Below are 17193 nucleotides of genomic sequence, written 5' to 3'. Positions count from 1 at the left end.
ACAATATAAAGAAACTGAATGCCTGCATCAGAGACATCAAGACCTGGATGACAATTATCCTCTTGAACCCAGAAAAAACTGAGGTCATTGTACTTGGACCTAAAAACCTCAGAGATACTCTGTCTGCTCAGATAGTCTCCCTGGATGGCTAAGTATAGCCCCCAATTCTACAGTTAGAAACCTTGGGGTTTTATTTGACCAGGATTTATCATTTAAAGCTCACATATCTCAGGCATGTAGAACTGCCTTTTTTCACCTGCGGAATATTGCTAAGATCAGAAATATCCTTTCTAAGAGTGACGCTGAAAAACTCATCCATGCATTTGTTACGTCTAGATTGGCTTGCTGTAACTCTTTGTAAGCAGCGTGTCCTAAGAGTTCCTTAAGAAGTCTCCAGCTTGTTCAGAACGCAGCTGCTAGATTGTTAGCAGGAACTAGCAGAAGAGATCACATCACTCCTGTATTAGTTTCACTTCATTGGCTCCCAGTTGATTCTAGAATCAAGTTCAAGATCCTCCTGTTAACCTATAAGGCCTTACATGGAATGGCCCCGTCCTACATTAAGGACCTCATAGTCCTTTACCACCCAAACAGAACACGTCGCTCGCAAAATGCAGGACTGCTCGTGGTTCCTAAAATTAAAAACGTACGGTTGGAGGTAGAGCGTCTAGCCACCAAGCCCCTGTCTTATGGAATAAGCTCCCAGCTTATGTAAGAGAGGCCGACTCAGTTTCTACATTCAAAGTTAGACTGAAAACATTCCTCTTTCCACAGGCTTATTGTCAGATAGTATTCAGAGATTATTTAAGATAATGTTAATGTTTCTAAATTAAACTTAATAACAATAACTATTTGTTTTAAAAGGCTGCTAGAAGTTGAAGCTGAGGTAACTATGGTGCACTGGGGTTCTGTCCTCTTTTCCCATGTACTTCTCCCCTCCTTCTCTTCTCTATTCTTGATTATTATTCATCATTTAGTTCCCTCTGTTTGGTGCAGTGCGATTCATGATTTGTCCCTCTTTCCCTCTCCCCTCCTGGGGAGTGGGAGTGCTTCCAGATTCCAGTTGGCTCATCCGTGCTCCTGTTCCTGACCGTGTACCTCGTCTCTGGCTCGTCTCTGCTGCTGCTCCTACACCTGGCTGTAGATCCTGTCTCTGACTCGTCCCTGCTGCTGCTCCTACACCTGGCTGTGGATCCTGCCTCTGGCTCGTCTCTGCTCTGTACCTGGCCGTGTACCTCGTCTCTGCTCCTACACCTGGCTGTGGATCCTGTCTACGGCTCGAATCCGCCCCCCGGCCGTCCCCCCAACTTCGGCTGGATGAAGCTCGTCTGCTGGACTTTAAATATGTTGTTGTAGAGTTAGATAAGTTAACTTTGTATGTATTCATGATCCTTTTGATTTTATGTTTAACTTTTTCAATTACCTACACGAAAGCACATAGAGACGACTGTTGTTGTGAATTTGGGCTATACAAATAAAATTGAATTGAATTGAATTGAACAGTGGCCCACATCTCATACCTACAAAGCTGGGAACTGAATTTGTCATGGTTGACAGTTTAAAGTACCTGAGTGTTCACCTCTAGACTGGTCCAAAAATACTGATACTCTGAACAAGGGCCAAAGTGGCCTCTACCTTCTGAAGAGACTGAAATCCTGAATGTGCAAACTTCTAAGGACTTAAGAACTCTGTAGCCTCTGCTCTTCATGGCTTTGTCTGCTGGGAACAAGCGGAACAATAGGAGCCTGAACAAGCTGGTCAGGAGGGCCAAATCTGTCATGGACTTATCGCTGGACTCTGGAGGATGTAGACCAAACTCAGATCCATCATGGACAGCAGCTCTCACCAAGTGCACCAAACTGAAGGAACCGAGACGTTTCTTCAGTGGGACGCAGACATGCCCGCAGTGTTGGAACAAGTGTTGTTTATTTCAATGGCCATCAGGCTGCATGACTTCTCTGTACGACTAGGTCATCGATTATTTGGGCTATTTGGTGTTCTGTGATTTGTATTTTTTTTTTGTACCGATTTAAGATCAGTCAAAACTGGTCAATGTTGACCGGGGACAGTGAGGAACATGAGATGAATATGATAGAAGGGAGTTAATAGAATTCTCTTGGTTGTTACATTGTTGATGGCTTCCTTTTGGTGATAGATTTTTCAAATTATCCTTTGAAAGTTGCACTCTAGCCCGTGAGCTTTGAAGCTTCACCGGCAATAAACATGAAAATAAAAAGGTTATGAAGGAATTCATCTACACCCTCTTGGCATGTTTTAGGAACAAAAGCAATAAACGTCTTTTTCTTTCAACAAACGTAACATTTCTAAACAAGGAATCTCACCAAATGTGATTAATGTGACACATCCCTAAACGTGTCTCACAGTGATAGAAAAACAAACTTTACATCACATTTGTCAATAATACACAAATCATATGTTAAATGCATGAAAATAAAATCTGTCGACAGGAAGTGAAGGCATGCAAACTCTTAAGGACCCGGCTGGGATTTCAGCCCTTAAGCTTTTTGATGGACGGCGTCAGTGCTCACCATCAGACCAACATGAAGAAAATCAGAACAGTTAGTTTTGAATTCAATTTGAGCCTACTTGATTACATTTATGTGGCCTCAGACCGTTTACAAACTCATGATCAATTTCCTAAAAATTTACCAGACCAGTAATTAAGTGAAGAATAAAACCCTGTAATTTCAGACCTTTTTTGTCCATTTGAAATGAATAAGACTTGTAAATTTTGGAGAGGAGCCGACGCTCTTGGGCTGCTGTTTGGATTGTTTTTGGTTTGGTTCTTGGCTTTTTGCTTTCAGGAAAATGATCATTTTTAATGTTGAACAGTTTTTGGCAGAATTTACACCAACAGGAGTGTTTCCATGGGTTCTCAAAAAACATCTTTACGTAAACAAAAAACAAACCAGAGCAATGAGATGTGCATTCACACATTCTAGCAGGGCAACAAAAACTGCTCAGCCTTTTTGACAGAAACTTAATTTATTCGTGCTGAGGGAAACTGTTTGATCTTTACAGCTGTAAACCTTCAGTTCAAACCATCATTACAGGAGTCTTCCTCCCACAGACTTCCAGAAATAAAAAAAGAAAACCTCTAAATTCTTCAGAAGCTGCTTGACTCTAAAAGCTCGTCTACAAGAGTGAATAAAACTGTACAGTTGGACAAAAATGCCTAACGTTCTCCCAACAAAGTTGAAATGAAAACATATTGTCAGTATTTCTGGTTGCCATGGCATCAAAGTGTTTATTATCCCTCAGTTTGATATGAAATCAAGGAGACAGAATCTGATCATCTCGTCTGTACTCGTGTCATTACTGTAACCTGACATTGAGATGAGTTTAACATGGTTAAGATTTCTTCTTCTTCTTCTTCTTCTTGTGATTTTATTGGCGGGAGGCACTAACGTGAAGGTGCATTATTGCCACCTACTGTGTTGGAGTGTGGGTCAGAGTGAGGATTACCTAACCAAATTTAACTAACAGAAGAAAAAAAAAGAAAAAAAAAACTAAATTATCCTCAATAACCTAGTTCTTTTCAAAAAACCTATAATTGCACCATTTAAATTCTCCTCCCCTCCCAGCAGCTTCTTTAAAGTCAGTTGTTCACCCTCTATCATCCGTACCCTACTTTCCAGTTGTCGTCTTTCCTCCCTTTACAGTTCACAATGACATAGAACATGCTCCACTGACTCTTCCCCTTTCCCACACTCACACAAACCAGTTGGATGTTTCCCTATCAGATGCAATGTATTATTCAAACCAGTGTGTCCCATCCTCAATCGTGATATTATGCAGCGATCCATGGTGTTTACTCTGACATTCATACCTCTCCCTACTTTGTCCTGAATACTAAATAGATGTCGACCTTTCCTCTCCCTTTCCCATTTTGTCTGCCATTCTTCCATAATACGCCTCCTAATAATTGCCCTAAATTCTGTCCTACCTCATGGAATTTCTATCTCTATACCCCGTTTCAATGCCCTTTTTGCCAGGAAGTCAGCCATTTCATTTCCCTCCACCCCCCTATGTGCTGGTACCCACATAAATCTAATGTTTATTTTCAAGTTTGCCAACCTGATCAACATGGTTAAGAATTGCAGGGCAAAACTTCCCTCAATCAGCAGCAGCTGTTTGCAGTCATCAATCAGCTCTGAGGATCAGATAAAAAACAGACGCTGCAGTTGGAAGTCACTGTCACAGGTCTCTGTGGTTTCTGTTCTTTGGTGTGAAGCAGCTGCAGCAGACTGAGGTACTAATTTATCATCTTTATTTCCCTTTTAACCTATTTCTAATAAAAATTTGCTATAACTGGACTCTTTCAAGAACTTTAAGCTGAGCTTTAATGTCTGCAGGTTTCTGTGGATTTCTTGTCTGCTCATTGGAAGCATTTCCTGTCTTCCTCAAGGAGGTAAGATGACCTCTCTGGACAGAAATTGACCTTAGCAGCTGGAGTTAACTCTACTTTTTTTTCCCTCAAAGGATACGATCCATCCATGTTTCTATACACTGGACAAGCTCCATCCTACGAGAAGCCTTCTGCACAGTCCAGTGGCTACAGCAGTCCGCAAGGCTATTACAGTGCTGGCACCAACACTGCTGGAGGTGACTGGATCTGCTCTGGTTCATGATGGTTCTCCTCTCAGATGACTGGACTGATCTTGTTTCCCTACAGGCTCTACGGACAGTACTGCTCCCATGTGGTACTCTGCTTCCTATCCTGAACAAGAGCCAGCCAAGCCAACTTATCAGAGACCTGCACAGTCCAGTGGTTATGGCAGCTACTCTGGTTCTGGATCTCAACAGTCTGGTTCCCAGGGCGCTCAGGCTGGAGTTCCAGGCAGCCAGCACCAGGTTGAACAGGAGAGCTGGAGCTCCTCATCTGACGACGAGGAAGAGCCAGAGTTTACTCCAGTGAGTGAGGAGGATCAAGTGTACGCTTTCAAGTCTCGCTCTCGCTACAACCAGAAACGGCTGCTGTTCAGTCAGTTCCGCTACACCCCAACAGAACCCCGTGTTCCTCAAGAACCAGTGTTCCCATACCCCAGCAAGTCTCATCAGGGCAAAGGTTCAGCCAAAGGAAGCCGCTAGGATCTGACTCCATGTGTTCTGTGGCTGTTGGCAAATACTGAAATGCAAGTGCTGTGTGGTCTTTAAAAATAAATCTTTGAAGTTTGAAATGTTGTGGATTAAACTTTTCAATTGCTTAAGCCAGATGGTGGTTCTAAAGAATATTGTTATGACACTTAAAATTCTCTTTATGCAGAGAATGATCCAAATACCAGCACTAAGGAAAAAAACCTTAACTGCAAAATCTAATTGGATCAGTAGATTTGGTTTTTGAAGATATTTTCCCCAGGAAACTTAAGTGACTATTGGATCCTGGAGAACCCATGGTTACTCTGGACACTGCAAGTGTCTGAACAACATGGGTTCCTTCAGAACAGTCATCAGATGTGTACATTGGAAGTCATCGACATGCACGAAAGATCAGTGGCTCCCCTATGATTGCAAACTGTTATCCCTCAAACTCCTTTCAGGGAGAAGGTTAAAACCTTGAGGTCAGTAAATGGACTCGTCCACCAGGCTGCTCCGCTGAACACAATCTGCTCTGCAGAACATTGTAGTCAAATCTAATGTGCCCAATTGCACATCTGAGCTATTTTGGATATTTACAGTCTTTTACTCCTGTTTTCACATTGTGTTGCCTTTACTCAACACTGCATAAGCGAGAGGAACAATATTGTGGCTGAACTGTATATTCCGTACACGGTGCAAAATGATTTGGTTTATTTTAAGCATTAATTGTGGACAATATTAACATCAGATTATTAAACTCATTACAGAAATAATGAAATGCATTGATTAAAAACAAAGGCAAGTCACATTTTATTGTAATCATTAACCAAAGTCATGAAGACTTGAATCAATGCTTTAAAAGGAGTGGAAAGCGGCGATCTTATGTAATCCCACCCCTACTGAGTTATTTGATTTAATAATTTTGTATATTTTTTATAATGCGGTTCTGATCAGATCAAGTGCTGATTTTAAGAAACAAAAGTTTTTATCTTCAGAAAACATTCATGATTTCAGTAAACTCTTGACATGAATCACACATCATGTAACAGTTGTAATACTCTATCATCAGAATACAACTTCATATTCATCCAGAATTCATCCCTACACACTGCAGATCAAGTTTTACACTTACAAATTTGAGACCTTATCCTCAAAAAGAAATCTTACATATTTTCAATAAACAATAATTTAAACTTTAAGTAACATATACATGAAAATAGGGGGCCAGTTTAGCTCGTGGTGGTTTGCAGCACCTTCCATCCATGAAACCTGGGTTCAAATCCAGGCTGCTCCCTCTTCCCCTCTCTGCTGCTGGATTGAGAGGGTTGCGTGAGGACAGGCATCCATAAAACCATTGCCAAGTTAACCACACAACTCATCCTCATGGGACAGTTGTTTCACTGTGGCGACCTCTGATGGGAGAAGCCAAAAGTGAAAGAAGATATGTAAAATCATTAATTATCATCAGAAGACATTATCACATTAACCCAGTAATCATTGCTACACATTGCAGATCAAGTGAACAAAATGGATAGCTTATTAATTGAATTCAAAACAATTTCATTTGCATTTCATCCTTTAATTAAGCCTGTAATTTACCCAGGGACAACCTAGAATGGCTTTAAACTCCCTTCAAACCCTAACCCTCACCCTTCCAATTTCATAAGTTTAAAGATGAACTGATTTGTCTAATTTTGGATGAAACAAGGCATTCACTTAAGAATCAAAGGCTTTGTAAACTCTTTTCTGAGATCATCACTGTCTTCCAAAAAAAATCATAAATAGAATTGGTCTAAAATAGCCAAAGTTAATCAACTCGGACCAAAGTGGCATCCTTCTGCCCAAAAATTGATCAAAAAAAGGAAGACAGCCCAGGGACATGCTCTCTGTCCTCCTATAAAAGGTAAATGGTGTATACTTGTATAGCACTTTTCTACCTACAAGGACAAAGCACTTCTACAGTCACAGACCCATTCACCCAGTCACACACACATTCACACACTGGTTGCTGCTCCACTGCCAAACACAGGCACCCACCTACCACCAGAGACAAGGTGGGGTTCAATGCCTTGCCCAAGGACACTTCAACTCATGGGTGCACAAGGCAGGAATCAAACCTGCAACCTTACAATCATGGGTCAACCACCCTTCCGCTGCACTACGGCCACCAATATGACTTCTTCCTCACCAGCGTTTTTCATTTGCTGTCTTTCATCATTTGCTTCTTGTTCTGTTCTTTTGTTTCTGCAAAAACTAGCTGTTAAAGTTGTTTTTTTAAACATCATTGGAAATGTTTACAATATGTTACTATATATTGTAATTCAATTTCAATTCAATTTTATTTGTATAGCCCAAAATCACAACAACAGTCGTCTCGATGGGCTTCGAAGTAAAACATGAATTCAAAAGGATCATGAAAACAAAGAGTTCAATAGGAAAATACTAAAATGAACTAACAAACTGACTAACCTATACTGGCATCCCTGCCCTTAGACCCCCCTTCGCGGTAAGGAAAAACTCCTAAAAAACTGGATTCCGGAAAAAACTAAGAAACCACAGGGGTGTCCACATGAAGGAGGGATCCTCCCCCAGGACGGACAGGCGATCTACCAGAACTTTTAGAGAAGAATTAACTTATCTAAATCTACAACTACATATATAAAAGTCCAGCAGACGAGCTTCATCCAGCCGTGGTTGGGGGGACAGTCAGGGGGCGCGAGTCGAGCCGGAGACAGGAACCACAGCCAGGTGTAGGAGCAGGAGCAAAGGCGAGGTAAACGGTCAGGAACAGGAGCACGGATGAGCCAACTGGAGTCTGGAAGTAAAACAATACATCTTCTCTGAAAAACACAAAATGTTGTAAAAAATAACAGTGACAATGACAACGGTTCTGGTTCTGAATCTTTGCCTGAGGTCAAACTTTTAATGTTTATTCTAAAGAAATTAAGTTTATTTACGAGTTAGGTCTTAAAGTCAGGGGCGGAGCTACAGGGGAGCTTTGCCCCCCCCCCGGCTCCCCAATTCAATACTAGTATCATTGACAAAGATTAAAAATCATCAATGTTGTTTCTTTAGACATCCAAATCTAATTTCAGAACAAAGAAAAAACATTTGGAGCAGTTTTTTCTTCCACATTGACCTTATTTTGTATGACTCCTAATAATTAAATAGTAAGAAAAAAAAGCTATTCTGATAGTCTGTATGTTTTTCAAACTATGAGAAAATGGCTTATATTTTGACTTTTGAGCAATAATCAGTGTTAAAATCCTGCTGAATGATCATTAACATTCTGTGTTTATTGGCAGTTGTCGAGCTGGCAGGTATCACTGAGGGCAGCCTGGAACCAGGTGGCTTGAAGCATAGTCTTTGACAAAGTTAAAAGATATTGCATCCTTCTTCACACTTCAGACAAATTTGAAAGAGAAAAAAAAATCTTCTAGTGCATCAGAGCTGAAATCTGGACATTTCACAGTCGAGTTTTTGCTTAAGCTTCTGCCTTTTATTTCTTAGATTTCCTACATTTGGGTCTTCTGTGACCCCCTGTCTGTTTATTCAATTTAAATATAAATCTAGTTAAAGAAACAAAAAAGGACACTAATTATCCAACAGCTAATTTGTTTTAACAGCTATAAATGATGAACCCAAACAACAACTTCATTCCGGGGGGAATTTAATTAAAAGGAAAAAAAAAAGAAATGTTCCAAGTCTAAAATCCTAAAGAAACGCTCAAAGTCTATCTAATTAACTGAGTTTCATTTTTTATTTGATAAGTATTGGTGAGTACACTAGAAAACAAATCTCCTTCCAAAAAGAAGTAAAAAAAGGAAGAATACTCAGTTTTTTTCTTGTTATGAGAGAAAAAAATCTGCCAACAGACCTTGTAGAATTTGTCTTGGTAGATTTTTTAAAATAAATTGTGGTGTCCAGCTCCATTAAGGGCAAATTTAGACTTAAAATTTGGTATAAACATTATTTTTGGTATCTTATTTTGGTATATTGCTCTAATAAAATAATGAAAAACAATCATGTCCTCAAATAAGCATTTATTGTTAAAAATGTTTTATATCTTTAATATAGGAACATTTATTTATATACATGCTAATACTTTACCCCCAAAATATCCTATTTTAAGCCATACAATAGTCCAACTATCCTTATTTATAGACCAAATAATTAGAATAAGACTAGAATTTAATATTTTAAGATAAATTTTTCAAAATTATATAAAATATTCAACATTTAAGCTGTTACATAACACAGAGTAAGTGAGTCTCCAAGAATTCACCAAAGACTGCATGAATATTTGCAATCATTCTGGAACTTTTTTTTTTTTCGGGGGGGGGGGGGGGGGGGGGGGCTACTTTAACTTCAAAGAACTAAAGAGGTTTTTGATCATATCTTTGATAGAAATATTACCTGTTTACACATTGTTTTTAAAACTTTTTTTAAACTTTGTGCCGTGAGTTTAACAAGTGTGTTTCTTTATTTTTACAAATAGCATTTTGAAAACCTGATTTTGAGAACAGAAACCTCTACTGAATTTATTAACCTTTGACGAGCAAAGAATTTATAAATGTGAATCGTAATTATCCGGGAGTTTAACCTCAAAAATAATAAATCCCTGAAGCAGGAAACTTTTATGGAATTCTGAGAAAAGCAGAAAATAAAGAAATGGGCAAATGATGCAGCAGGACCCTCATTTCCAATAAGGCAAAGTTTTATGGTGGTCATAGAAATATATCTTGGGGTGATAAAGTGAGTCTCAATCTGAAAACAAAGGAGAAGTTTAAAAACTTTTCAAACAAGTTAGTTGGTTTCCAGCTAACTTGAAAAGAAGTCTGTTAAGTCAGCTGTTGTGCAGCAGCTGATCTCAGTCAACAATCAGCTCTGAGGATCAGATAAAAGCAGCTCCTGCAGATTCAAGTCAGTGTCAAAGCATTCTCTGCCTTTTGAGTTCTAGTTTAGTGGTAACTGTAGCAGAATGAGGTAAGTTGATGTTGAATTATTCAAACTTAAGGTACATAGACAATGGGTAAGCTTCTGAGTTGGTTTGTAATGACATGATCTTTTGATGTGAAACTCATACATTTGATTACTGTCTACAGGTTTCTGTGGATTTCTTGTCTGCTCATTGGGAGCATCTCCTGTCTTCCTCAAGGAGGTAAGATGACCTCTCTGGACAGTACTTGACTTTAGCAGCTGGAGTTAACTATACTCTTCCTCAAAGGATACGATCCATCCATGTTTCTATACACTGGACAAGCTCCATCCTATGAGAAACCTTCTGCACAGTCCAGTGGCTACAGCAGTCCGCAAGGCTATTACAGTGCTGGCACCAACACTGCTGGAGGTGACTGGATCTGCTCTGGTTCATGATGGTTCTCCTCTCAGATGACTGACCTGATCTTGTTTCCCTACAGGCTCTACAGACAGTACTGCTCCCATGTGGTACTCTGCTTCCTATCCTGAACAAGAGCCAGCCAAGCCAACTTATCAGAGACCTGCACAGTCCAGTGGTTATGGCAGCTACTCTGGTTCTGGATCTCAACAGTCTGGTTCCCAGGGTGCTCAGTCTGGAGCTCCAGGCAGCCAGCACCAGGTTGAACAGGAGAGCTGGAGCTCCTCATCTGACGACGAGGAAGAGCCAGAGTTCACTCCAGTGAGTGAGGAGGATCAAGTGTACGCTATCAAGTCTCGCTCTCGCTACAACCAGAAACGGCTGCTGTTCAGTCAGTTCCGCTACACCCCAACAGAACCCCGTGTTCCTAAAGAACCAGTGTTCCCGTACCCCAGCAAGTCTCATCAGGGCAAAGGTTCAGCCAAAGGAAGCCGCTAAGATCTGACTCCATGTGTTCTGTGGCTGTTGGCAGTTACTGAAATGCAAGTGCTGTGTGGTCTTTAAAAATAAATCTTTGAAGTTTGCATGTTGTGGATAAAACTCTTTTCAATTGCTTAAACCAGAGGGTGGTTCGAAAGAATATTGTTACGACACTCTTATTTGGGTAAAACAACTCCATCTAAATGTTTGGGTAAGCGTATTTAAGATTATATTTTGCCCAGGAAACGTGCTTGATCTTGGAGAAATCATGGTTCTTCTGGACAGTAAAGCATGTGTCTGAACAGCAGGTCCGTCATCGCCAGCTATGTGGTGTGCTGAAAATCTCTCATGGTAAATGCAGTAAGCTCATTGGCTCTCCTCAGAATGCAAACTACTTGCATCCCTCAAACCTCTGCTTTGCTCTACTTTCAGGGAGAAGGTTAAAACCATGAGGTCAGTAAATGGACTCGTCCACCAGGCTGCTCCTATAGTGAATACAATCTGCTCTGCAGAACTTTGTAGTCAAATCTAATGTGCCCAATTGCACATCTGAGCTATTTTGGATATTTACCGTCTTTTCCTGTTTTGAAATTGTGTTGCCTTTACTCAAAGCATAAGCAAGAGGAACTATAATTTGGCTGAACAGTATATTCAGTATACGGAGCAAAATATGGTTTATTTCAAGCATTGTGGACAATACAATAACAGATTATTAAACTCATTACTGAAATAATGAAATGCATTGTTTAAAAACAAAGGCTGAGTTATTTGATTTTATAATTTTTTCAAGTGCTGATTTTAAGTAACAAAAGTTCTTATCTTCAGAAAACATTCATGATTTCAGTAAACTGTAACATGAATCATACATCATGTAACAGTTGTAATAATCTATCATCAGAATACAACTTCGTATTCATCCTCAAAAAGAAATCTTCTATCCCTTATGCTATCTTATAGGGTCCAGATGACCCCACCCTTATATTGATCTGTTATCCCTTCTAGGATAAAGGTGGAAAGATTTCATGTAATCCATGGACACCTGTGAAGATCACAGATCATTGAAGAAAAAAGGTTCAGAGCACTGTCTAGTGGGTCTAGATGACCCCACTCCCATTGTATTTGGAGTGATGCAAACACCTTTTGATCTTCATATTGTAAAATCAGAGTTTCTTTATACATTTTCTTGAATATTTGGATATTTGAACATTGTTTGAGCTCATTGCTTAACTCATTCCAAAGTTTAGTGCCACACACAAACACAGAAAAACTTTTCTTTGTGCTTTTTATCAATTTGATCTTGAAATTCCTACGTCCCCCCCAGTTTGTAGCCTCCTTATATTTATAAGAAATGTTTTCGGATACTGAATGGTAATGTTTTCCCATTAGCTCTGTATACAGGTTGTGAGGTGTAAAAATGAACATAGTCAGATTTAAAAGTCTGTATTAATAAAATAGATATTAGTGATAGCCAGCTTTATGTATGATTCCCATGACTTGTTAATTGACAATGAAGGACTTTTAAATCTTTGAAGTAAGCTGTTCTTACATCGGTTTGATGAAGTAATAAGCTCTCCTGTGTCGCGTTTAAATACAATTTTCATGTTTGTAACATGGGAATTTCCTTTTGGTGATACATTTTCAAAATTCTCCTTTGTAAGTTGCTCCAAGGCCCGCAATCTGTTGAGCTTTGAAGTTTCAACTTTAATAATTGAAGATAAAAAAGCTTATGGAGGAAATTATCTTGGCATATTTTTCAGGAATAAAAATGATCAATATTATTTTATTTTAATTTTATTTTCAGTGAATGGCTACCAATGTTTTTGGAACAGAGACTGTCGCTAAACATTGATGTGATTAATGTGACACATCCTTGACAACTGAACAGGCGCCCTTATAATGGTTACAAACAAAACATCACATTTGCCAATGATGCAAAATCATATTTTCAATGTAAGTGCTTAAAACAAAATCTGTCATCATTAATATTTTTAAGGACCCCGCTAGGATTTCAACCAGAAAAAAAATTATAATGGAAGACGACAGGGCTCCCCATCAAACCAATACGTTTAAACTCAGAAATGTTTGTTTAATAAAAACAAACAGATAGAAATCTGAGCCCATTTGATTTAATTTATGGAGCCTTGTTTGTGGAATATTCCTGTTATCCTCCCATCTGCTTGTTTATTCAGCCTCAGACATGTATAAACCTTATGATCAATCTTATCGACTCATAAAACATCACCAGACCATTTGGCTTCAGTGGATAAGAAATTAAGGACTTTCACTATTTTAGTCCATTTCAGTTATTGAGAGACGTTATAGCTCACAAGCTGCTGTTTGGATTGGTTTTGGATTGGTTCTGGGGGGTATTCCAGGAAGCATGTTTAAACTAGCCTGACTTTGAGCCTGAACTCTGGCTGAAACCCGCCTGAACTTGCTTACTCTGGGTATGTCGGTTCCAAAAGACCGAATATGAGTTGGGGTAATTACGCTCGACTTGGTAACCCTGGGTTAATGCGTGTGCGCGTCAAGTACATAAAGACATTCTCAATAGATCGCCGATTTCTGGAGTCACCGTGGAAACGCGTGGTGAAACAAAGAGAGCGCTATACTTCAGTGAGATGGAGTCAGAAATTTTAATGAGGCCGGATGAAGATTATACGTCCATCAAAAAAGTAATACGGCTGCATCATCAGCAAAAGAAAGAGTTTCTGCTTAAAGAAAAAGAACGGACAAAATATACACACGCGTTTCTGATCTTATTTCCATTTTCCTTGTGACGCATATATATATATATATATATATATATATATATATATATATATATATATATATATATATATATATATATATATAACTTATCGTAGCTTATATAACTTATCCAATTTTGCCAACTTAAATGAATTACTTCTATTGGTAACAAGTAATTGAGTTTAATTTATTCAACCTAATTTCTTACGTCTATAAAACTTAATTAGTGTTTATACAACTCAAATTTACATATTTATCTAACTAAATGTCATATTACTCCAATTTTGAGACGGCAGATATTCTCATTTTTATAACAATGAAAAGAAAGATGCAATATTCACAATCATTTACCAGTTTTCCGACATTGCCATAATAAAGTTCTTCAGTAGGGTGCCATATAAACTCATCATTCTCTCCCTCCCTCTCACTCATGGTGCAGAGACTTAAGCATAGACGGACAAATTAACTCGGCAAAACACAGGAAAACAGCTAAACAACTAAACACATTTGGTCAAAAACCCACACTTAGACCCAAATCCGTCCAGACAGGCAAAGGGAATGGTATCCCACAATCCCTTGTGGTGCCAATCTAACAGCAGCACCAAAGTTACACCTAATTAATTGAATTAATTTGAATGAAAGCAAAATAACTGTATGAAAACTACGTGTTTATTTTTAAACTGACTCAACAAAAAAAAAAGTTTTTTAATTATCTTAACTGAAGCAAAAAATTAAGTTAGATCAAAGTAAAAAAGTTTATTTTCCAACATCCATATGTGGTCTTATCACCATCTCACGGTGGAAAAAGTATTATCTGAGCTTCTTCATCCACTAAATCATCTTCAAATGGACACGCCATGCTGTTTCACCTCACTGAAAACAAACTAACCTTCAACTAAACCTGCTCCAGACCAGGTTATGTTCAGAGCAGGAGTTGCCATGGCAACTTGACATACCCAGAAACATACCTCAATTTCTGTAACCAAAAGCTGAGGTTATCAACTTCCTTAGCCTCAAACTTACCGTGGGAGCTAGCATAACCTGCTTTCTGGAATACCCCCCCAGGAGTCTTCCTCCCACAGACTTCCAGAAACAAAACAAAAAACTCTCTAAATTCTTCAGAGGCTGCTTGATTCTCAAAGCTCATCTACAAGAGTGAATAAAACTGTATACAGTTGGTCAAACATGCCTAAAGTCCTCCCAACAAAGTTGAAATGAAAACATATTGTCAGTATCTCTGGTTGCCATGGCATCAAAGTGTTTATTATCCCTCAGTTTGATATGAAATCAGTTGATCAGATTCTGATGGGTGGTGCTAGAGGTACACTAAAGATACACTGTAACCTGACATTGAGATGAGTTTAACATGGTTAAGAATTGCTGGAAATCTTCAGCAAAATTTCCCTCAATCAGCAGCAGCTGTTTGCATTCATCAATCAGCTCTGAGGATCAGATAAAAAACAAACGCTGCAGTTGGAAGTCACTGTCACAGGTCTCTGAGGTTTCTGTTCTTTGGGGGTGGAGCAGCTGCAGAAAAATGAGGTACAAAGTTTCAGCCTTTATTTAGCTATTTATCATCTTTATTTCCCTTTTAACCTATTTCTAATAAAAATTTGCTATAACTGGACACTTTCAAGAACTTTAAGCTGAGCTTTAATGTCTGCAGGTTTCTGTGGATTTCTTGTCTGCTCATTGGAAGAATCTCCTGTCTTCCTCAAGGAGGTAAGATGACCTCTCTGGACAGTACTTAACTTTAGCAGCTGGAGTTAACTCTACTTTTTTCCCCTCAAAGGATACGATCCATCCATGTTTCTATACACTGGACAAGCTCCATCCTATGAGAAACCTTCTGCACAGTCCAGTGGCTACAGCAGTCCACAAGGCTATTACAGTGCTGGCACCAACACTGCTGGAGGTGACTGGATCTGCTCTGGTTCGTGATGGCTCTCATCTCAGATGACTGACCTGATCTTGTTTCCCTACAGGCTCTACAGACAGTACTGCTCCCATGTGGTACTCTGCTTCCTATCCTGAACAAGAGCCAGCCAAGCCAACTTATCAGAGACCTGCACAGTCCAGTGGTTATGGCAGCTACTCTGGTTCTGGATCTCAACAGTCTGGTTCCCAGGGTGCTCAGTCTGGAGCTCCAGGCAGCCAGCACCAGGTTGAACAGGAGAGCTGGAGCTCCTCATCTGACGACGAGGAAGAGCCAGAGTTCACTCCAGTGAGTGAGGAGGATCAAGTGTACGCTATCAAGTCTCGCTCTCGCTACAACCAGAAACGGCTGCTGTTCAGTCAGTTCCGCTACACCCCAACAGAACTGCGTGTTCCTCAAGAAGCAGTGTTCCCATACCCCAGCAAGTCACATCTAGGCAAAGGTTCAGCCAAAGGAAGCCGCTAGGATCTGACTCCATGTGTTCTGTGGCTGTTGGCAGTTACTGAAATGCAAGTGCTGTGTGGTCTTTAAAATAAATATTTAAAGTTCGACTGTTGTGGATAAAACTCTTTTCAATGGCTTAAACCAGAGGGTTGTTCCAAAGAATCTTGTCACAACACTGTTAAAATTGTTTACTTTATGTAGAGACTGATCCAAATACTTGCGGAAACTCTAGTTCAGGAAAACCTGAACTGCTAAAACAATCTATGGGTCAGAAAGCGTTTTGGAGATTTTGTTTTGCCTGGGAAACTTGCATGACCACTTTCTCCAGGAGAACCCATGGTTCATCTAGACACTGCATGTGTTTGAACAACCATGGGCTCATTGAAATGCAATTGCTATGTAGTCTTTTTAAATAAAATGCTTTAACTTAAACGATGGGGATGAAAAGATTAAATGGCTATATCAGAGGGGGGTTCTTGAAATTTGTCATCACATTACTTACGACTCTAGCTGAAAGAAACAAAACTGAAAAAACTCTTTGCCAATTTTAACTGCACTTTGACATTTTTTGGCCCCTTGGTGGGGAGGGTTCTAGGACATCACTGCAAGCAGATGTCCTCTGTGCCCTCTCCGCCAATTTTTACCACACCCTTCAGTGTACAGACACCCCCTTTACCTCACAAAATACACACTCCAACACAACACAAGGAAGAGGGGCTTCTGATCTTCTGTCCCCAGCCCTTTCCCTGGCAGAGGGAACTGGGGCCCTCTGTCACAGCGGCCCTGTCCCTTGGGTGCTGGCTTCCTGGGCCCGCCGGCCCTCTCTCCACGCAGGGAGAGGGATCACTGAGCTCTCTGGCAAGACCCGGAGCCGGGGATCATATCACATCTTAGCCTGGGGGTGTCCGTGTCCCAGTGGTGTTGGTTCTGGTCCTGGCCCCTGGGCGCCGGCCTTCATATTTTCCAACACCCTTAGGGACCCTCACTCCTTGGGCATCCTCCTCCTGGGTGGGGGGGGCCCTGGCTTGCTCTCTCCGGGAATAACTGTGGCCTGGGGGGGGCTGCCTGGAGCATGGGGTCGGGTCTTCCCTGGGGGGCTCTGACTCATGCCTGGGGCGGGGGGAGGCTCAGGACTCCTGGGTGG

The 17193-nt window shown here is 40.2% G+C and overlaps 2 protein-coding genes across 3 annotated transcripts; both read left to right on the top strand.

The window, feature by feature from the left end:
* The first annotated feature begins 9975 nt into the window (after nucleotides 1–9975).
* On the top strand, nucleotides 9976–11022 carry LOC101162364. 2 transcript variants are annotated; one of them, XM_023956025.1, is made up of 4 exons: nucleotides 9976–10086; nucleotides 10206–10261; nucleotides 10328–10450; nucleotides 10521–11022. In XM_023956025.1, the coding sequence occupies exons 1-4, from the start codon at nucleotides 10082–10084 to the stop codon at nucleotides 10934–10936; spliced, it is 600 nt and encodes a 199-aa protein (XP_023811793.1). In that variant the 5' UTR covers nucleotides 9976–10081; the 3' UTR covers nucleotides 10937–11022. The 2 variants fall into 2 exon arrangements, with proteins under 2 accessions (XP_023811793.1, XP_020559352.1); XM_020703693.1 differs by lacking the exon at nucleotides 9976–10086 and adding an exon at nucleotides 10114–10148.
* Nucleotides 11023–15165: 4143 nt separating this feature from the next.
* LOC100049340 (uncharacterized) lies at nucleotides 15166–16165 on the top strand. Its single transcript, NM_001104754.1, is given in 5 exon segments — nucleotides 15166–15211; nucleotides 15336–15391; nucleotides 15462–15584; nucleotides 15655–16068; nucleotides 16071–16165. Coding segments are annotated over 4 exon segments (598 nt in total). The 5' UTR covers nucleotides 15166–15206; the 3' UTR covers nucleotides 16071–16165.
* Nucleotides 16166–17193: the final 1028 nt, after the last annotated feature.

Source organism: Oryzias latipes, chromosome 6 (assembly GCF_002234675.1).
Source record: "Oryzias latipes chromosome 6, ASM223467v1".
NCBI classification, from domain to species: domain Eukaryota; kingdom Metazoa; phylum Chordata; class Actinopteri; order Beloniformes; family Adrianichthyidae; genus Oryzias; species Oryzias latipes.
Note: the sequence above shows the minus strand (reverse complement) of the source record. Positions and strands in the feature narration are given on the sequence as shown.